The sequence below is a fragment of the Mirounga angustirostris genome, unplaced genomic scaffold, assembly GCF_029215605.1.
Source record: "Mirounga angustirostris isolate CCGP_5_RB_7025 unplaced genomic scaffold, mMirAng1.0.hap1 SCAF_10, whole genome shotgun sequence".
In the NCBI taxonomy this organism is placed as follows: domain Eukaryota; kingdom Metazoa; phylum Chordata; class Mammalia; order Carnivora; family Phocidae; genus Mirounga; species Mirounga angustirostris.
This window is the reverse complement of record NW_026991718.1, coordinates 123,796,449-123,817,981: the sequence shown is the minus strand read 5'-3', so window position 1 is coordinate 123,817,981 and position 21,533 is coordinate 123,796,449. Positions and strand designations below refer to the sequence as shown.

General features: G+C 40.7%; 2 protein-coding genes across 4 annotated transcripts in view; one reads left to right on the top strand and one right to left on the bottom strand.

Moving 5' to 3' along the window:
- WFDC11 (WAP four-disulfide core domain 11) overlaps positions 1-21,533 on the top strand; it is a 113,156-nt gene that overhangs the window by 51,675 nt on the left and 39,948 nt on the right. The gene's annotated exons all lie outside the window — the stretch shown is intronic.
- SPINT4 (serine peptidase inhibitor, Kunitz type 4) lies at positions 11,903-12,896 on the bottom strand. The gene is made up of 2 exons (XM_045883927.1): positions 12,782-12,896; positions 11,903-12,084 (listed from the first exon to the last, which is right to left on the bottom strand). Exons 1-2 carry the CDS (start codon positions 12,894-12,896, stop codon positions 11,903-11,905), a joined length of 297 nt encoding a protein of 98 aa, XP_045739883.1.

Below are 21,533 nucleotides of genomic sequence, written 5' to 3'. Positions count from 1 at the left end.
CCCAACCCTATCATCATTATCATCTTCCTTCCTTCTTTCCTTCCTTCCTCCCTTATTTTTTTAAAAAATTGAGATATAATTGACATTTAACATTGTATAAGTTTAAGGTGTACAACATGATTTCTTTTTTTTTTTTTTTTTTAAAGATTTTATTTATTTATTCATGAGAGAGAGAGAGAGAGGCAGAGGCAGAGGGAGAAGCAGGCTCCCCGCGGAACAAGGAGCCCGATGCGGGACTCGATCCCAGGACCCTGGGATCATGACCCGAGCTGAAGGCAGACGCTTAACCGACTGAGCCACCCAGGCGTCCCTACAACATGATTTCTTATTTTCGCATATGTTGACTATAATCACTATGCTGTGCATTAGATCTCCAGGACTTATTTATCTACTATTTGCAAGTTTGTACTGTTAAACAAAAATCTTCCTAATTTCCCCAGCCTCCAGCCCCTGGGAACCACCATTCTACTCTCTGTATTTAAGAGTTTGGATTTTTTAGATTCAACACTTAGGTGATATTATATAGTATCTGTTTTCCTCTGTCTGTCTCACTTATTTCACTTAGCATAATGCCCTCAAAGTCCACCATGTTTGTTGCAAATGGGGGAATTTCATTTTTTTCATAGCTGATTGACATTCCATTTTATATATATAAAATGGAATATTTTATTTATTTTTTCAAATTTTTATTTAAATTCTAGTTAGTTAACATATAGTATAATATTGGTTTCAGGAGTAGAATTTAGTGATTCATCACTTACATATAACACCCAGTGCTCAACACAAGTGCTGTCTTAATACCCATCACCCATTTAGCCCATCCCCTGCAAACGTCCCCTCCATCAACCCTCAGTTCTCTATAGTTGAGAGTCTCTTATGGTTTGCTCCTTTCTCTAGTATCTTGTTGAGCATTTTTGTATCCATGTTCATTAGGAATTTTGGCTTGTAATTCTTCTTTTTCATGTGGTCTTTGTCTGCTTTTGGAATCAAGATAATGCTGGCTTCATAGAAAGAGTTTGGAAGTTTTCCTTCCATTTCTATTTTTTGGTAACAATTTAAAAAGAATAGGTATTAATTCTTCTTTAAATGTCTGGTAGAGGGTGCCTGGGTGGCTCAGTTGGTTAAGCGACTCCCTTCGGCTCAGGTCATGATCCTGGAGTCCCTGGATCGAGTCCCGCATCGGGCTCCCTGCTCGGCAGGGAGCCTGCTTCTCCCTCTGACCCTCCCCCCTCTCATGTGCTCTCTGTCTCTCTCATTCTCTCTGTCTCAGATAAATAAATAAAATCTTTAAAAAAATAAATGTCTGGTAGAATTCCTCTGGGAAGCCATCTGGCCCTGGACTTTTGTTTGTTGGGAGATTTTTCATTACTGATTCAATTTCTTTGCTGGTTATGGGTCTGTTCAAATTTTCTATTTCTTCCTGTTTCAGTTTTGGTAGTTTGTGTGTTTCTAGGAATTTGTTCATTTCTTCCAGATTGCTCATATAATTGGCAGTCTCTTATAATTGTTTGTAATCCCTGTGGTGTTGGTTGTGATCTCTCTTTCATTTGTCATTTTATTTATTTGGGTCCTTTTTCTGTTCTTTTTGATAAATCTGGCTAGGAGTTTATCAATTTTATTAATTCTTTCAAAGAACCAACTCTTAGTTCCATTAATCTCTTCTACTGTGTTTTTTTTTTTGTTTTGTTTTGTTTTGTTTCTATATCATTTATTCCTTCTCTAATTTTTATTATTTCCCTTATTCTGTTGGCCTTAGGCTTTATTTGCTGTTCCTTTTCTAGCTCCTGCAGATGTAAGGTTAGGTTGTGTATCTGAGACTTTTCTTGCTTCTTGAGGTAGGCCTGTATTGCCATATACTTCCCTCTTATGACTGTCTTTCCTGGATCCCAAAGGTTCTGGATTGTCATGTTTTCATTTTCATTTGCTTCCATGTATTTTTTTATTCTTTAATTTCTGGTTAACCCATTCATTCTTTAGTAGGATGTTCTTTAACCTCCATGTATTTGTGGTCTTTCCAATTTTTTTCTTGTGGTTGATTTCAAGTTTCATAGCATTGTGGTCTGAAAATATGCATGGTATGATCTCAATCTTTTTGTACTTGTTGAGGCCTGATTTGTGGCCCAGTATGTGATCTATTCTGGAGAATGTTCCATGTGCATTCAAAAAGAGTGTGTATTCTGCTGTTTTAGGATGAAATGCTGTGAATATGTCTGTTTAGTCCATCTTGTCCAGTGTGTCATTCAAAGCCATTGTTTCCTTGTTGATTTTCTGCTTAGATGATCTGTCCATTGTTGTGAGTGGGGTGTTAAAGTCCCCTACTATTATTGTATTGTTATCAATGAGTTTCTTATGTCTGTTATTAATTGATTTATATATTTGGGTACTCCCAAGTTGGGGGCATAATTACTTACAATTGTTAGATCTTCTTTTGGATAGACCTCTTAATTATGGTATAATGCCCTGTTTCATCTCTTATAACAGTCTTTGGTTTAAAATCTAATTTGTCTGATATAAGTATAGTTACTCTGGCTTTCTTTAGACATCCATTAGCATGATGAAATGTTCTCTACCCCCTCACTTTCAATCTGGAGGTGTCTTTAGGTCTAAAATGAGTCTCTTGTAGGCAGCATATAGATGGGTCTTGTTTTTTTCATCCATTTTGATAACCTATGTCTTTTTATTGGAGCATTTAGTCCGCTTACATTCAGAGTGATTACTGAATGATATGAATTTAGTGCCATTTGTATTACCTGTAAAGTCCTTGTTTCTAGAGATTTTCTTTGTTCCTTTCTAGTCTTTGTTGCTTTTGGTCTTTCTTTCCCACTCAAAGAGTCCCCTTTAATATTTCTTGCAGTTTAGTGGTCACGAACTCCTTTAGTTTTTGTTTGTCTGGGAAGCTGTTTATCTCTGCTTCTATTCTGAATGACAGCCTTGCTGGATAAAGTATTCTTGGCTGCATATTTTTTCTATTCAGACATTGAATATGTCATGCCACTCTCTTCTGGCCTTCCAGTTTCTATGGATAGGTCTGCTGCTAACCTGATTTGTCTTCCCTTGTAGTTAGGGATTTCTTTTCCCTTGTTGCTTTAAGGATTCTTTCCTTATCTCTGTATGTTGCAAATTTTACCAAGATATGTCTTGGAGTTGACTGGCTTTTGTTGATTTTGATGGGAGTTCTGGGCGTTCTGGATTTGGATGTCTGTTTCTTTCCCCAGATTAGGGAAGTTTCCAGCATAATTTACTCAAATAAACCTTCTGCCTCTTTTCTCCTCTTTTCTTCTTCTGGGACTCCTATGATAGGAAGGTTATTATGCTTTATGGAGTCACTGAGTTCCCTCAGTCTACACTTGTGGTCGAATACTTTTCTTTCCCTCTTCTTTTCAGCTTCCTTATTTTACATAATTTTATATTCTATGTCACTTATTTGTTCCTCTACTTCTTCCATCCTTGTGGTCATTACATCCAGTCAGTTTTGCACCTTGGTTATAGCATTTTTTTTTTTTTTGGGCTTGACTAGCTTTTAGTTCTTTTATCTCTGCAGTAAGGGTTTCTCTGGTTTCTTCTATGCTTTTCTCAAGCCCAGTAGTATCCTTATGATTGTTGTTTTAAATTCTGGTTCAGGCATATTACTTATATCTATTTTGATTATCTCCCTGGCTGTGACCTCTTCTTATTCTTTCTTCTGGGATGAATTCCTCCATCTTGGCATTTTGTCTAGGTCTCTATCTTTTGTTTGTTAGTATGCCTGCGCCTTGTCCCATTTCCACTAGAGCTGAAGCTTTGCAGCACTCTATGGTCAGTAGACTTGGTGTGTGTATGGAGGGAGGGTTTGTGCTAGTCTTCTTGGGGAGGGGCCTGCAGCTGCTCTGGCTCTCAGTCACGCTTACCCTATTAAAAAAGGCACCTGTAGAGCACAGGGGGGTGGGGCTTGGTGTCAGCAGCTCAAGCCTCTGCTGTGTGCACTCTGCTGCTGAAGTACATCTGTGCTGATGGGAGGGGTGAAAAATGGCACTGGCCGGCTCTCCTCCCCGGAGAGGGGAGCTCGCACCAGCTGCTGTTCAGGAAGCTCTCACAGAAGAGTGAACAGTCTCCCCTCTTTTGTCCCAGGCTTTGTCAGATTCCTGCCTTCACCCTGTCTGTGTCCATATGGACTGCCCTCCTGGCAGTGGTACAGTGCTCCTGTGTTTTATCTCAGGTGTGCAGCTGGGTTTCAAAACTCCCAAATTTTAGGGACCACAGACCAGCACTGATCCTCTGGGGGAGTGTCTCGCTAAGCTGTGGCTAGTACTGGTTTGTCCCAGAAAAGCAGTTGCATGACTGTGCAAGGGTTTGGATTTTATGGTAAAGCATAGCAAAAAGCGGGCATCCAGGTGAGTTGCCCTCAGCAGGTGTCTCTGCTTGTATGCTAATGAACAGGGCAGTGCAATGGTGCCCATTGGCTCTTCTGTACCCTGAGAGGCAGTGCCACCTCTCCCAAATGCACCCCAGGAAGGGAAACTGTCTCTCCCACATGACCCAGGGGATTCTCAGAGCATGCTGTCTGCTCCCAGGCCTCTGGCCTCCTCCACAGGAACACCACTATACCTGCCAGGCTCCACCTGGTGAAGGTGCAGGCTTCTAAAACTTTAGTCTTTGAGTTCCACTGCTTCTAAAAACTTGCAATAATCAGCCCCTCTTGTTTTCCCAGTCAATGGTTTTGGGGAAATGTTTTTCTTGTGCAATCCACAGCACGCTGCTTTCTCTCTCTGTTTCTCTCTCTCCTCTCTCTGTGATCAGGTCTCCCTCTGCTCCACAGCCCTGTGATTCTTTTCTCCCCCAAATCACACCACTGCACCTCCTACCTTCCACCATGTGGCCTCTTTTCTCCCTCTAGTTGTGCAGTTTGTTCTCTCAGTTCTCAAATCGATTTCCTGGGTGTTCAGAATGATTTGATAATTATATAGCTGTGTTCGAGGGCTGAGGCAAGCATAAGGTCCTTCTGCTATGCTGCCATCTTAATTCCTCTCCTATAATGGAATATTTTATATATATATATATATATATATATATATATATATATATAATCTTTTTTTTTTTTAAGGTTTTATTTCTTTATTTGACAGAGAGAGAGATAGCGAGAGCAGGAACACAAGCAGGGGGAGCGGGAGAGGGAGAAGCAGGCTTCCTGTGGAACAGGGAGCCTGATGCGGGGCTCGATCCCAGGACGCTGGGATCATGACCTGAGTGGAAGGCAGATGCTTAATGACTGAGCCACCCAGGCGCCCCTATATAATCTTTATCTAGTCATCTGTTGACAGACTCTTAGGTTGTTTCCATACGTTGGTTGCTGAGAATAATGCTGCAGTAAACATGGGAGTGCAGAAATCTCTTTGATATCTGGTTTTCATTTCCTTTGGATATATACCTTGCAGGCTACAGGGAGATGGTAGGGGTATATGTCCACTTGTTTCCCGAGTCTCTGGGGAGGATCACAGCTAGCTTCTTGATGTGTACTAAATTAGAAGCCTGACTTTCAGGCAGCAACTTTCAAAGTTGCAGATGGGCCCCTTTTAGGGAAGGACTAGAAGAAGGCAATTTTGCCTGATTCCTCTGCATTGAACCCTGGGGGGATAGTCACAGTGAGTACTCATACCCATTAACAACTGCTACTTTGTTTGCTATAGGCTTGTGGGTCTTGTTCCTGCAAACCTCACTGGCTTTCAGAACTAAGTGTTTTGGGGGCCCATCCCTTAGATGGGAGTCTTTATAAAAAATATTTATTTGGGGCGCCTGGGTGGCTCAGTTGGTTAAGCGACTCCCTTCGGCTCAGGTCATGATCCTGGAGTCCCTGGATCGAGTCCTGCATCGGGCTCCCTGCTCGGCAGGGAGTCTGCTTCTCCCTCTGACCCTCCCCCCTCTCATGTACTCACTCTCTCTCATTCTCTCTCTCAAATAAATAAATAAAATCTTAAAAAAAAATAGTTTAAAAAAATATTTATTTATTTACTTGTGAAAGAAAGAGAGAGAGAGAACAGGGGGGAGGTGCAGAGAGAGTCTCAAGCAGCCTCTGTGCTGAACATGGAGCCCAATGTGGGGTTCGATCTCAGGACCCTGAGCTGAAACCAAGAGTTGGATGCTCAACCAACTGAGCCACCCAGGGGCCCCAGATGGGAATGTTAAAAGTTGGGGCACTAAATTTGTTTTCAAAACACTTTGCTCCTCAGGAAAAGGCTGGGAGTTCCTTTCTGATTGTACAGCACTGTGCTGCAGGTGGGATTTATGATGAGAGTGTCTCAGGCTTTCCTACCTGTTTCAATATTAGTATGTTTTCATTTGCCCAGTGTATAGGAGTCACTCAGCTAGTTTCTGGATTTGTTTGTTTGTTTCTTTTCTTTCTTTCTTTTTTTTTTTTTTTTAAGATTTTATTTATTTATTTGACAGAGAGATAGAGAGAGAGAGCACAAGCAGGTGGAGCAGCAGGCAGAGGGAGAGGGAGAAGCAGGCTCCCCGCCAAGCAGGGAGCCTCATGTGAGGCTCGATCCCAGGATCGTGACCCAAGCCAAAGGCAGACACTTAACTGACTGAGCCACACAGGAGCCCCTGGACTTCTTTCAGAAGTAATTGTTTCATGTGTAGTTGTACATTCAGTGTGTTCATGGGAGGAGGGGAGTTCAGGAGCATCCTATGTTGCCATCTTGGTTGATCTCCCACCTCCTCCCTTTTAAAGGACAGTTTTGCCAGATATAGGATTCTTGGTTGACAGGCTTTTTTCTTCTAGCATTTTTACTCTATTAGCCCACTGCTTACTGACTTCTAAAGTTTCTGACGAGAAATCTGCTGTTATCATAATGAAGATCCGTTGCATGTGATGTGTCACTTTTCTCTTGCTGCTTCCAAGATTCTCTCTTTGTCTTTAGCTTTTGGAAGTTTGATTATAATGTGTCTCAGTGTGCATTTCTTTAAGTTCATCTCACTTGCAGTTTGTTGAACTTCTTGGATATTTATATTCATATCTTTCATCAAATTTGGGAGGCTTTCAATCATTTATTTCTTCAAACACTGTCTCTGGTCTTTTTTCTCTCTTCCTCTGGGACTCCCACAATGCATATGTTCATTTACTTAATGATGTACAAACATCTCTTAGGTTCTGTTCACTTTTCTTCAATCTTTTTTCTTTCTGTTCTTTATTTTTTTAAAAAAATTTTATTTATTTATTTATTTTAGAGAGAGAGGAGAGAGGACAAGTGGGGGGAGAAGCAGTGAGGGAAGGGAGAGAATTTGAAGCAGACTCTGTGCTGAGCACAGTGGGAAAAAGGGCACTGATCCTTTAAACACTGGGAAGTTACTTTAGCATGAGGGGGAGGAGCTTGCAATAATAAGGGGAGGTGCTTCTTTGTGTGCACTCTGTGATGGGAGACAGCAATTAGTGATCAGAGCATATATCCCTGATATTTGGAGGAGAAGTTCCTTTTCTGCCCACCTGGCTGCTGCAAGCTGTTTTTAAGGGTGGGGAATGTGTAGCTACTAGTGTGCTAAGAGCTGAAATTGATTGAAATTAATTGCAGTTACCATCCAAGCCTTCCCCTGGAAGTTACAAACCTCAGTAGACTCCAGTCCTGAATATAGTTACATCTGTCAGTGCCATTGTTATCTAGGTGGAGAGACTCCTGGTGCTTCCTACTCTGTCATATTCCCCTACCTTAATTTTCATATTTTAAAATTTCTTTATTCTTTTCTAATATTTCAAAGGGCTCCTTGACCTAATCTACCATCACTAATTCATACTTTGGCTGTATCCTTTATATGTATCTCAGTTATCATGTCATTTATGTCACCTCTTTTATTTTCCAAATCCTATTATTTTTTATTGGTTCTTCTTTGTTAACATATGTCCCTGCTTTAACATATCAATACCCACTCTTATCTAGTTGAGAATATTATTTCATTTATTTCCTCATTTAATTATGGGTTAATTAATTAATTAATTTTTATTATGTTAAGTTAGCCACCATACAGTACATCATTAGTTTTTGATATAGTGTTCAGTGATTCATTAGTTGTGTGTGACACCCAGTATTTTATATTGGCTATTTGGCTTGTTGTTTCTCTTTGTGTACATGTTTGTAGCAAATTTTATTGTGATCATTTGTCCATGAAAATGTGAGCTGTTTTTGCTTTTATTGTATATGTTAACCTTGAACTAAAAACTACTAGTTATTTTACCAGCAAGACAGATTTATTGGGGAATGAAAGAGAATTGCAGTCTGGACAAACAAGCTATGGTCAAACTTGTAGGCAAGTTTGGGGAACAAAGGAGAGGTTTTTTTTTTTTTTTCTAAATTTTATTTTATTATATTATGTTAATCACCATACATTACGTCATTAGTTTTTGATGTAGTGTTCCATGATTCACTGTTTGCATATAACACCCAGTGCTCCATTCAATACATGCCCTCTTTAATACCCATCACCAGGCTAACCCATTCCCCCCCCACTCCTCCCCAGAGGTATGTTTTTTTAAGGAGAAGAGGAATAGGTTGGGAAGGCTGTTATAAACTAAAAGTCTGCTGGAGTAAACTGGGAGTTCAAAGTATGATGGCTTCTCATTGGCTGAGCTGTTGCCCAGAGGGATAAGGAAAGTGCATTTTTCCTGTGGTAGAGTAGTATCCACATGCAAGGTCAAGTTGGTCTCTTCCTGTTGGGTCTACAATTGACTAGGAGTGGTAGAGCTCCCCATCCTGACACCTCCCAACTCCATTTTAGTGAGGTTTCCCATTACTAATTTTCATATGTATGTGGTAGAGGGATGGTTGGTAGGGTAACTTGCATGTCTTTTGGGTGATTTAAAGTAGGTGGTGGAAAATTCCAGTCAAAACTCCACAATGATACAATCTGGGCTTATTTACACCCATTTGTTACTTCCTAAATAATACTTTTCTTCTTTCTTCCCCTCTGCTTATGGAACATATCTACTTTTCTGCCCTACATCTGTTTTCTATGGCAATTTTTTCTTAGGTTTAGCTATCTATCTGTCAGCATGGATAGGAAGAAGAAAAATAATAAACTCTGTGTCTGCCTAGTCCAGTTGTACCTGTTTTTATACACTTCTTACTATACCTGGGCTCTGGAACCACCATTTTGTTATTTTAGTTGCACTTGTGGTACCTTGTAGGTGTTACTGCTTTGGCTATTGAGCAGACAATGATAGATCCAGATTTTTGTGGGAGGAGAGTAACACAACTCAAAAGCCTTCACCAACTCATTCTTTTATTGTTGGTGCCCAGCAATCTGTCTTGGGCATTTATTTCATTTTCTCACCAAGATAGCACTGCCCTCTTTCATCAAAAAATTCTTAATCTTGATTTTAGTTATTTATATCCATATGTCTTTTTTTCTTTTTTAAGAGAGTGAGAGAGCATGAGTGGGGGGTGGGCAAAGGGAGAGGGAGAGAGAGAATCTGAAGCAGGCTCCATGCCTAGCACAGAGCCCGACTAGGGGCTTGACCTCATAACCCTGAGATCATGACCTGAGCCAAAATCAAGAGTTGGATGCTTAACTAACTGAGCTACCCAGGCGCCCCCATATACCTTCCTTTTACTTGTCTGGCTTTTCCAGGATTTGGTTGGAAGAGGAAACAAACAGGGGGTGGGAATGTTATTTATTTTATTTTATTTTATTATTATGTTATGTTAATCACCATACATTACATCATTAGTTTTTGATGTAGTGTTCCATGATTCATTGTTTGTGTATGGGAATGTTATTTTATCCCTGAAAGACTTTTTATTTCTGGGACACCCAGCTTTGTGACACACAACAGGAAAATCTCAGAACTTTCATTTATGTTAACCAGTCAGGTTAACCTAGTTCCTATTATTTCAGGGTCCACAGCATGTCTCCAGCAGCTGATCTGGTTTAAGAATAATTTAGAATTCCCAGGTCTTCACCAAAGATGGAACATGCCAGAATTTGGGTTTCACCTGTTCAGAATAAACCCTGTTTGGATGATGGTCTGATCTTGAAGTAATCAGAGCTCTTGCAGGAAATGGTCTCAATTTAGGGCATTAGTTTTCCTATTCTTAAGATTGAGAAAAGACAGGCTTGCATATCTAGTTACAGGATCTCACTGGTTTATAATGCCTCTGATGTTGGCCCTAGCTACCAATAGTCCAGGTTGCATTCACAGGTGAGGGATTGGACTTGGTCAATAAGATGGACAGGGAAGGTATGCCAGAAAGGGATGCTTGAATAAACTCAGAGATGAAATGGTTAGGCTGTGTGTCCTACAGCTGGGAAGATCATGGCCATGTTGAGCCTTGTAGCATTATATTCAGACTTGGCAACAAGTGTTTTGGTGATTATTCTCTTGGTAGCTAAAACACAGTCATTGGATTGAAATTGACAGTTGTCAGCCAAGTCAAATTTCAATGATTGAGGTACTAAACAATGTTTAAGTAACTACTTATTAATAGGGACCAATTCAGGCGTCTAGTTAAACTCACTGGGGCTCCTGACTTGGTGGGCATGAATCAGGAAACATCACAAAGAAACATTTGTTATGAGTGCAAGGACATGTCATGTGCATGTGAGGTTCACTGCTCAGTTTGGTTTCAAGGACAAAAAGGAGCACTGGTTTGGTACTTTGGTACTACAAACTAGCTCATCCTGAGGAGGGAGGTGATAAAAACCTGTACAGATCTAGCTTGTCACACCTGAAACATTGTGTGTACATATGAGGAATGGTTCAGAGGGGAAAAGGCAGCTAAAGGATGGGACCGGTGGACATTCAACTCTGGATAAGGCAGGGGGAGGGACATTCAGTGAGTAGGGAAGGCTCACACAAAGTTGCTTTTATTTTAATGGTCATATAGTTATTTCTCAGCAAAGAGCATACTCAAGTCAGGAAAATGGCAAACAGATGGAAGTTTCCAGGATAATGGAAATATTACAAAGATCTTAAAATTGGTTTGAATTTTCTTAAAACTATGTTTCAGAATGGTGTATCAAGCCTGACCTTTTGGCTTTTCCCCCCTGTTTAAGCAAAAACAAACAAACAAACAAACAAACAACAACAAAAAACAGATCTGTGTTATAGATTTTGGAAAGTCTCCCTGGATTAATTTAAGTCATTTTTATCCCAGGGGAAGTCCTGAGATTCCATATCTTTCAATGTCCCTTCTGTTCCATTGATTGATCCCTTATTCTTTCATTCCCTTAAAACTTAGTCATTATCTACTATGTGCCAGGCATTGCAAAAATGCACTAGGGATATTAAATAAATAAAGCAAAATTTCTGTTTTTGAGTTACTCCCAAGGTCACTTTCCATCTCACTCTCCTGGAAATCAGCCATACCAAAGCCTTGTTAGCCTCCAAGGACCTTCTTCTAGTTCCAATGACTGGGAAATGGTTAAAGTGTGGGCTGTGAGCTTAGTTGTATAAACAGCATGTTGCTACGGAGAGTTCACAGGTCTGGGATTACAAGGATTGGGTTTGGGTGAACTTGTGCATGTAAAATGGTCAAGCCTTGGGTGACCATCAGATTTGGTTAGAAACCTTGCTGTGTCATTTAATGTGAACTTGGGTCAGTTAGTTAACTCTACTGGACTTGGTTTCTTCATCTGCCACTTTAATGATATAAATCTACCTTAGGGTGATTTTAATTTTAAATTATACCAATATATGTAAATTGCTTAGTGCAATGCCTGGCACATGGTAATTATTCAAAAATGGTGACTATTGTTTTTTTCTTCTGGACTTTTGATTTCCTAACTGAAAAATGACAGATGATCCTGAGATCCAACCCAACTATTAAGCTTTTTGATGAGGACAATCCTCCCTCTTCCCATCCCAAACCAGGGATCTTAGTCTCTCAGAGACTCTCGTTTTCCTCTCCCCCAAGGACCAAGGGTAAGACGGGATTCCTTACGTTATTTTGTATTCTTCGACACAGGCTATGTTGCATTCTATTTTAAGCTTGTAGTTGTTAAGGTTGCCATTACATCCGGAGAAGACAAAACTTTCACATCTTTTGGAGGTTTTGTTGTAGAAATATCTAAAATGAATTTCAAAGCAGCTGCCAGCATCCATATCCATTTTGCAGGGATCTGCATGAGAGGTTCCCATTGAGTTAGGGAGAGTTAGTTAGGACTCAGCCAGAGATCTTGCCTTACAGGGCCCTTAAAAATTCCTCACATTAGTTTGGAAGTGGGTGGTAAGTGATTGAGTGACTTGACCAAGGGCATACATTTGCTAAGTGGCCGGGCCAGGATTTGGGGTGTCTGACTCACAGTGTAGACTGTGCCACCTCCCCATGCTCCAGAAGCACCGAGCCTGTACATATTACCTGTGGAAGAAACCTTCATTATCTTTCACATCTACATTGTGAGCTTCTGTTCAAGTGTTCTCTATGCACCCAGAACCCAGATATTGAAAATGCCTCAGTTTGCTCAGTTTCCAATCCCCCTTTACTCTCCTCTCAATACATATTCTTAAATGGTCTGGGATCTTTGAAATTTGTCATGAAACCCTTAATTTAAAATACTTCTGGTCCTTTGGACCGCCTACAAAAGACAGCCCCATCTGGAAAGGACTTACTTGCATCATCGTTTGTTTTTTCTCATCAGACATCCACAAGATCCCTAGAATAAGTAATGCCCATAGTCAAAGGACTAAGAGTCTATGGGTCTTAGCACAAAAGGAGGACCTTCCTGGACCAGCTGGATATCACTTTTTTTTTTTTTTGACACTTTTTCCCTCATTCATAATTGGTCTTTGCATTTCTTTTCTGCTTCAAGTTCATACCTTTGAGGTCTCCACATATCATTTCAGCAAGTTTAGCAACACCACCCATTAATGGGGTAGTCAGCAAGAGGAAGATGAAGAGCCCTAGGAGAAATCCCAACTCAGCAGACTTCATGATGCAGCAAGTAGGAGGTAGAAAAGTCTTGGTATCAGCTGATGTTATATTTTGGGCTTGATACTTGAGATGGCTGAGCCCACTTACCCCAGGGGCCAGGACTGGGCATTACTAGGCATTGAGTTGAACAATGAATGCTTGGGTACCCAGCCATGAAGCTGAAGGTCTCAGGCCAGTTAAACTCCTGATAGTGAGTCCCATGTTCATCTAGATACCAAAGAAATGAAAGGATAAGAGCTTCTAGCATACCTTTAACCACGGAGGACAGAATGATTAAAGAATTAAAAAAGGATTGCTTCCTTTCCTCTCTTCAGCCTTCCACAACAAGGAAGAGACTGATTCTAGTGAACAGGAAGAATTTAATAAGAACAATAGTAATAATGATAGTAACTAACCCCTATGGTAATTCCTTCATGCCAGGCACTATTATCTATCCATCTGCACAAAATCATTAAATTTCAAAAAAAGCACATGCACCTCACGAGTTAGGTGCAATTATCACCATCACAGATGAAGAAATGGAGACCGAGGTTAAGTTATATGTGCAAGGTCACTCATCTACTATGTAGTGGAATCAAGATTTGAACTCACTATACTATATTGCCTAGGAATATGAGACACCTTAATTTTGTTTTCTTGGAAGACTTTTGAAATTTTGGCTTTCACACTGAAACTCTTAAACTACCTGAAGTTGATTATTTTTGGTCAAGTATGAAATAATGGTCCATTTTAATTTTTCAATGGCTTCAGACCCATTTATTGATGAGTCCCTCTTTTATCCAGTTATATAATAACTTCTCTTACACATGTGGGATTATTTCTGAGCTCTTTATTTCACTCCTGTATATTCCTGCCCCAAAGCCATTCTTAATTACTTGAATTTTGTATTATCTTAGGATTTTGCATATTCACATACATTTTAGGGTCAGTTTGTCAAGTTCTTCAAAAGACCCATCTTGGATATTGATTTTATTTTATTTTTAAAAGATTTTATTTATTTATTTGACAGAGACAGAGATAACGAGAGCAGGAACACAAGCAGGGGGAGTGGGAGAGGGAGAAGGCTTCCCGCTGAGCAGGGAGCCCGTTGGGGGGCTCGATCCCAGGACCCTGGGATCATGACCTGAGCCGAAGGCAAACGCTTAACGACTGAGCCACCCAGGCGCCCCTTGGATATTGATTTTAATTGCATTGGATTTATAGGTCAATTTGAGGAGAATGACATCCTTACAATATTATCTTAGGTATATACAATAATTCCCCATCTGTATTGGTTTTCTTAATATCTTCCAAGAAAGGCTTAAAATATTTCCCAAACAGGTCTTGTAATCTTATTTATATTTTTGGTATCATTGTAAATGGTATCTTTAAACATTATATTTCTTTCTATTTGTTTCTGATGTACAAAAATGTAATTTATGTTATATATTAATCTTATGTGTAGCATAAACATTTCCTTAATGAGTAGTGATGGTGAACAGCTTTTTATGTACTTGTTGGCTATTCATTCGTCTCTTAGAAAATTGTCGATTCAGGTCCTTTGCTCATTTAAAAATCAGAGTATTTGGCCTTTTTCTCCCCCTAATGAATTGTATGAGTTCCTTATATATTTTGGACATTAACTCCTTACCTGATATATGGTTTGCAAATATATTCTCTCAATCCATAGATTGCTTTTTCATTTTGTTGATTGTTTCCTTTGCTTGCAGAAGTTTTTAATTTGATGTTTATGCTTACTTTTGTTTATGCTTGCTTGTTACTTGTTTATGTTTGCTTTTGTTGCTTGTGCTTTTAGTGTCTTGTCCAAAAAATCATTGCCAAAGACTAATATCAAGGAGCTTTTTCCTCATGCTTTTCTTCTATGAGTTTTACAGTGTCAGGTCTTATGTTTAAGTCTATATCCATTTCAAATTAATTTTCATGAGTGGTGTAAGATAGAGGTCCATTTTCATCATTTTGCATGTGGATATGTCGTTTTCCCAGCATCATTTATTGAAGAGACTATCCTTTTCCCACTGTGTATTCTTGGTTCCCTTGTCAGGTATTAGTTGACCGTATACACGTGGGTTTATTTTTGGGCTTTTGGTTCAGTTTCATTGGTCTATGGGTCTGTTTTTATGCAAGTGCAATAATGTTTTGATTACTGTAGCTTTTTCCCCAATTAATTAACATATAGTGTATTATTAGTTTCAGGGTAGAGTTTAGTGATTCATCAGTTGCATGAACACCCAGCACTCATTGCTTCATGTGCCCTCCTTAATGCCCATTCCCCTGTTGCCCCACCCCTCTAGCAACCCTCAGTTTATTTCCTAGAGTTAAGGATCTCTTATGGATTCCTGTAGCTTTTATTTTTATTATTTTTTAAAGATTTTATTTATTTATTTGACAGAGAGAGAGATAGTGAGAGAAGGAACACAAGCAGAGGGAGAGGGAGAGGGAGAAGCCGGCCTCCTGCTGAGCAGGGAGCCCGATGCGGGGCTCGATCCCAGGACCCCGGGATCATGACCTGAGCTGAGGGCAGTCACTTAACCTACTGAGCCACACAGGCACCCCTCCTGTAACTTTTAAATGTAGTTTGAAATCAGGAAATGTGATGCCTCCAGCTTTGTTTATCTTTCTCAAGTTGCTTTGGCTATTTGGGGTCTTTTATGGTCCATATGAATTTTAGGATTGTTTTTTCTAGTTTTGTGAAAAATGTCATTGGAATTTAATAGGGATGGCACAGAATCTATAACTCACTTTGGGTAGTGGAAGGGAAAACCACATTCTTCTTGTGTGCCCTTTCCTGTGGGAAAGATCCTTTCTAGATTTATAACATTGGTAATGCCACATCTATAACTTTCTTCATAGTTTCTGGTTCGGGTGGTGCTATATGCCTGGGACAAACCATTGGAGAATTCTAGCTCTTTGATCTTGATCTAATGGACTCTCATTGCAACCTAATAGCCACTGATCCAGCTCCACTAAGTCCTCACCACCTTCGCTGTGCCTGTCTTAGGTTCATGATATGGGCATGGAACCTTGAACCCTGGCTCCAGGCATGTTGCAGTGCAACATCTTATTGCTATTTCTTCTTAAGGTCAAATATGGGAGCATTTTGCTTGATGGCAAGCAAGGCAGATCGTCAGTGTGGGCTGCCCAGACGTGAATATAGAATTAACTTAAGACCACTGTTAAGATATGCCCCCACAGCCCCCCACTCTTCTAGCCCCCACCCTGGGTTGGGACAGTGCTTTCTGCTTCCATGTTTGGGTGGTGTTGCTCCTTCCTGTCCTCATCCTGAGAGAAGCGAGGGGCCTGGAGCTTAAGCTACATGAGTTTCATGGTAAATTAGTCTTTTCTGCCAAACTCAAGATCTCTTCAGAAGTCAGATTATTTGGGGAAAGTGGTCTCAAATTTACTGCTTCTCAATGCCTTCCTAAAAATGGACTAAGAAAAATAATATTGTGGGGGCCTGTAGGGAAGAAAAGATAATTAGCACATTTTTTCTTCTGGATTCTTTAAACACATCCATGGGTTATGCCATGTAGGGCCTCCAAGGAACTGAACTCTGTGTTGTCAGCGTATGCTTCATAACCCTTAAAGAAGTAGCCCCCCCCACCAGGAAACTTCCTGGAATCTGACATGAGGCTGTCATGGAGAGTGTTGTTCACCTCACTACCCCATGTTCTCTCTTTGAGAACATGTGAAAGAGCTTGTCTCTTTTGCCATTTACTACCACGATAATTTCCACTGTTCCTGAGTATCTTTTTGGGCTGACTTTATGCTCACTCTAAAGGTTGTAACTGTGCTGCCTTTACTGGGCTCTTACTACAAAAGCTTGGGCCAACTTTTATGATAATTCCTAGCAAGTGTCCGTGACCCTGGAGCATGCACTTGCTATGCTCATCTCCTGCATAGTTCTACCATACTTTATTATTTTTGTGTCTTCTTTCCTCTGTCTTTCTTATATAGGCTATATTTGTTTTTTTACATTTTAAAATTTTTGATTTTTAAAAGATTTTTATTTATTTGAGTGAGAGAGAGATGGGGGGGAAGCATTTGTGCAAGCAGGGGGAGAGGTGGGGTGGGGAGAGGGAGAAGCAGACTCTGTGCTGAGCATGGAACCCAACATGGCACTGGATCTCAGGACCCTGAGATCATGACCTGAGCTGAAATCAAGAGTCTGACACTCAACTGACTGAGCCACCCAGGAGTCCCTAAATTTGCTTTTTATTTTATTTGTTTATTTTCAAAGATTTTATTTATATATTTCACAGAGAGAGAGAGAGAGAGAGAGCGCACACAAGGAGGGGGAGTGGCAGGCAGAGGGAGAGGGAGAAGTAGGCTCCCCGAGGAGCAGGGAGCCAGATGCAGGGCTCAATTTCAGGACCCTGGAATCATGACCTGAGCCGAAGGTGGATGCTTAAATGACTGAGTCACCCAGGCCCCCCTAAATTTGTTTTTAAAAATATTATGTATTATGAATCCTAGTAAGCTGCCCTAAATATTTCAAAACAAGGTTGAATGTCAATAAATAAAACCATAAACTGATTTGAACCTGGGTCTTCATATTAAATTAAAATTTTTTTTCAGGACACCATGCAGCTTTGAAGGTGTAAAGAATGGGATGGGGCCCCGAGGACACAAGGTCCCCCTTGGTTCATTAGCTACTTGGCACATCCTGTCCTGCCCTAAGGGCTGAGAGGTAGTGAAGTGGGAAAGATAGGAACTAAATGCAAGAGGAGCCACCAAAAGATTAAGTCCCAACCTAAAAGAATAGTCTCAGCTCAGATAAAAGTTCTCCCATCTTGTCCCAATAGCATCAAGTAGGAAGTTCATCTGAGCCCTTCTGGGTGCTTTACTCACTGCTCCAGATTATTAGACTTGATGATACGAGCAGGACTGAGACCCCAGGAGGGGTTACATTCCTGCCCTAGGCTTTACCCTAAAAAAGAGTTAGAATGTTGTGAGGCTAGACTCTAGTTAGGATTTCCCAATGCCCTAGGAGGTATTCGTTCCCGTAGTCATAACCCATAATTTTGTTCTCAATTCAGGAAGGAGCTCCCCCAAAATGACAAAAGATTGATGGAATGTAGGAGCTATCTCTGACTCTACTGAGTGGACAGTTTTCTGGAATGTGGTCCAGGGGAGTAACTTGGTACTTTGTGTTTGATCAAAGCTTAATAAACTGACTCCAATTGATAGTGAGAATAGACATGCCGATAATAAAGACAAATCCACCTGAGTCAGGAAGTGTGTGCCTGGAAGGGGGACTACCGTGAAGCTAATGGTATCAGAACTTCATGGAATCGCAACTGTTTCCCTGGCCAATGCTCCTGATATATCATCTTTCTTTCAGCATAAATGTTCCCAGGCAAGTCTTGAATGCTTGGATATGAGAGAAGAGGTGGCATTCTAAGACATGGGTCCATGAGTACATGCAATAGATGGAGGAGTTCTGCTTACTTGAGTATGGACACTATGTGACAAGGGGTCTGAGAGCAAGAGAAGTGTACTGCATGCTTCTGCATCAGATGCTGTGCCCAGTCCATTAAGCTCATTAGGACAAAACAAGACCCAAGATACTGTACTTTGATTCTACCAGTGCTGCTTTCTTTCCTGTGGCCTTGAATCCATCCTCCCTTTCTCTGGCTATCAGTTATTCTAATTTTAAAATGCAAGGATTAGACCAAATAATTGCACAGAATCCTTCTGGTTCCGAGGTTGTGGGAAGAAAGAATGTGGATTGTGTCTGTGTCCAACCATGAGTTTGAGGGTAAAAAAGGAAAAAGTCTGGGGTGGTGGGTAATAAAAATATAGAATTAAAAGACAGTGGGGAAACTGGGTAGAGAGAAGTGTTTCAGCTGCTTGGTACTGCCATGCTGGAGATGTGGACCCAGACATGGTTGAACCTGGCCATGAAAAGCTTGATGCCTGTTTGTTGGTTCCATGGACAGAAATGGGGACACAAATTTGATATTAGGTGGAACCATGAAATCCCTTGCAGTCAAGGAGTCTGGGGCCAGACTCTGGGGTTTGGGTTATTGTGGCCCTGATTTCCTTCCCAGACCCTGGTACACATATGTCCTCTTCTTTGACAAATCCCAGAGCCCAGGGGTCTTGGAGTTGGCTGACCCAAAGTTAGCATTTAATAAGTCTCAGTTGTTGGGATCTTATTTTGCTGTGTATTTTTCTTCTTGAGTCTTTTAGAGGAGGGACCTTTTGGGTTCCAATTACTCCCCCATCAAAATAACACCCTCACTCTTTCCTTCCTTAGTCCAGTGTGGTGAACTCAAGAAAATTGGCCATTTTTTCTGAACTATTCTGATCATACTTTGAGCTTGACATCCAAGTTGCCAGAAGTGCACAAGGGAGAATGCAGTTGTTTTAACTATAGCTTTCTGACCAAAGAGGCATGTGAGGGCACCTGTGCATTCTCCAGGTAGGAATCTCACAAGGTACAGGAGTTCAGAGGTTCTGCTGTTAGGTTATAAGAGCCATAGATGAAGAAACCAAAGGTAAGAATTTGGTGGGGGGTTCACATGAGTGATGGCCTAGAAAAGGATTTTCTTTGATTTTCAAATGAACAGTGCATTCTAGTGCTAATTGTTTGCAAAATTTAGGAAGAATCATGATTAAAATTCCAAGTGTCTCTTCATAGCTCTTCCTGTTAAGGCTGCTTGAGTTGTTGTGTTGCTGTCCTTGTGACTCTTGGGACTTCTGAACAGGGGAGCTCATCCTCATATCCTCCATTTACTGTTTACCCCACCATCTCACCCCTTGTGTCTTGTGTTATATGCCTATGGTAAGTGAGGGATTTCCAAGCAGATCCTGGCCCCAGGGAGTTTTTAGCATTTGAGCCCCAGAAAAAAACTTGATATGTTGTGAACAAATATAGCTCTCAGGAGCATTCTCAGATACGCTCCAAGGATCTCACTGTATCTTGCCACTGTCCCTGTATTGTACACACCCTGTATATTTCTCCATGAGGACTGTGCTTCTGAATTTTTTCTGTCATATTTGTGTGGAAACTGCCATGCCAAGTCGCTAGAACCAGAACACACAAGGCTAACTGGGAAAGGATCTAAATTCGTAGATCCACACAGATAATTTTGTCCCGATGTCACTGTGACTTCTTTCTGCTTCCTTGGTCAGTGCAGATGCAAGATATTGTATTTATTGGGCGCCTGGGTGGCTCAGTTGGTTGAGCGACTGCCTTCGGCTCAGGTCATGATCCTGGAGTCCCAGGATCAAGTCCCAAGATCGAGTCCCGCATCGGGCTCCCTGCTCGGCAGGGAGCCTGCTTCTCCCTCTGACCCTCCTCCCTCTCATGCTCTCTGTCTCTCATTCTCTCTGTCTCAAATAAATAAATAAAATCTTTAAAAAAAAAAGATATTGTATTTATTATCTTAATACTACTTGCTTAAATGGCGCTTCCCACCACTGCTCCAAAAGATTCCCTGGATTTGTCTAATGGAAAGTTTCTGCCCTGAACTCCCTTCTTGGTCATCTGACAGTAGGACCAGCTTCTCTGATTGATTCCTGCTTTAAAGTTTTCTCAAGCAACTCAGCCGTGCTGATACACTACTATACTTATTATTTGTATCTTGAATTAACGCACACTTTTCCTAAAGCCTTCAAGTTTCTTCAGACCTCTATTATGTAGCATTCTTGTGCAATAGTCAATCTCCTGTTTAAGATCCTTGACTGAAATAATTCATTGTATATAGTCAGACATTCACTTAGTTCTGCTCAAATTGAAAAAGTTTGTTCCAATAAGGAGGTGTGGATGGGACACAAAAGGACTTAGTAAAGTTCCCATCAGGAGAGTCCCATATTCCAACAAGGGCTAAGTCTCCGACCCCTATTTTTTCTTTCTTTTTTTTTTTTTTTTTAAAGATTTTATTTATTTATTTGACAGAGAGAGACACAGCGAGAGAGGGAACACAAGCAGGGGGGAGAGGGAGAAGCAGGCTTCCCGCGGAGCAGGGAGCCCGATGTGGGACTCGATCCCAGGACCCTGGGATCATGACCTGAGCCGAAGGCAGTCGCTCAACCGACTGAGCCACCCAGGCGCCCTGACCCCTATTTTTTCTTTTACCACATTCCCTTGACTCTTACTTTTGCTCTTCCTGACTGCAATTTTTTCCCTGTATTCACCATCTCCACAGAGAATACCTCATTAGTGCTTTGCTTTCTCATTATTTAAATGGTGGAAATAAGAAGTACAGCCTTATTCGTATCCTTCTGCTCCCATCTTTTTAGCTCCCCTCCATCCTGCCCATTGCTTCCAGTGCAATGTTCACACTATACTATCATAGTTTTCTAAAAATTTCAGACTCCTTCAGAAGGGGCATTTCTTTTTTTTTTTTTTTGAAATGCAAAGTATGAGTACATTGGATTCATTATGCATTTATAGTAATTAAGTTAATCTCTTTCTTGTAAGCCTTATCAAATCCATCATTATATATCTACTTTCATCCAATGGCCTCCAGGTGGACAGACTGTACTTCTTCTATATTTCCTGGGTCTTTGATTTTAGAATTGATCCTGTTGCTTGCTTTGGTCAAGGAATAATACCAGCCTTGAAATATGCTTGCAGAGTTGGATTTCCACTTTGAGCTCTACATTTTACCACAAGAAGAGTGTTTCTTG

What these genes read in the sequence shown, in the direction of transcription:
- SPINT4 (XM_045883927.1), bottom strand. Translation starts at nt 12,896, where the DNA reads ATGAAGTCTGCTGAGTTGGGATTTCTCCTAGGGCTCTTCATCTTCCTC. An exon ending in GATATGTGGAGACCTCAAAG is followed by an intron (nt 12,085 to 12,781) that starts GTATGAACTTGA and finishes CCTCTCATGCAG; the next exon opens with ATCCCTGCAAAATGGATATG.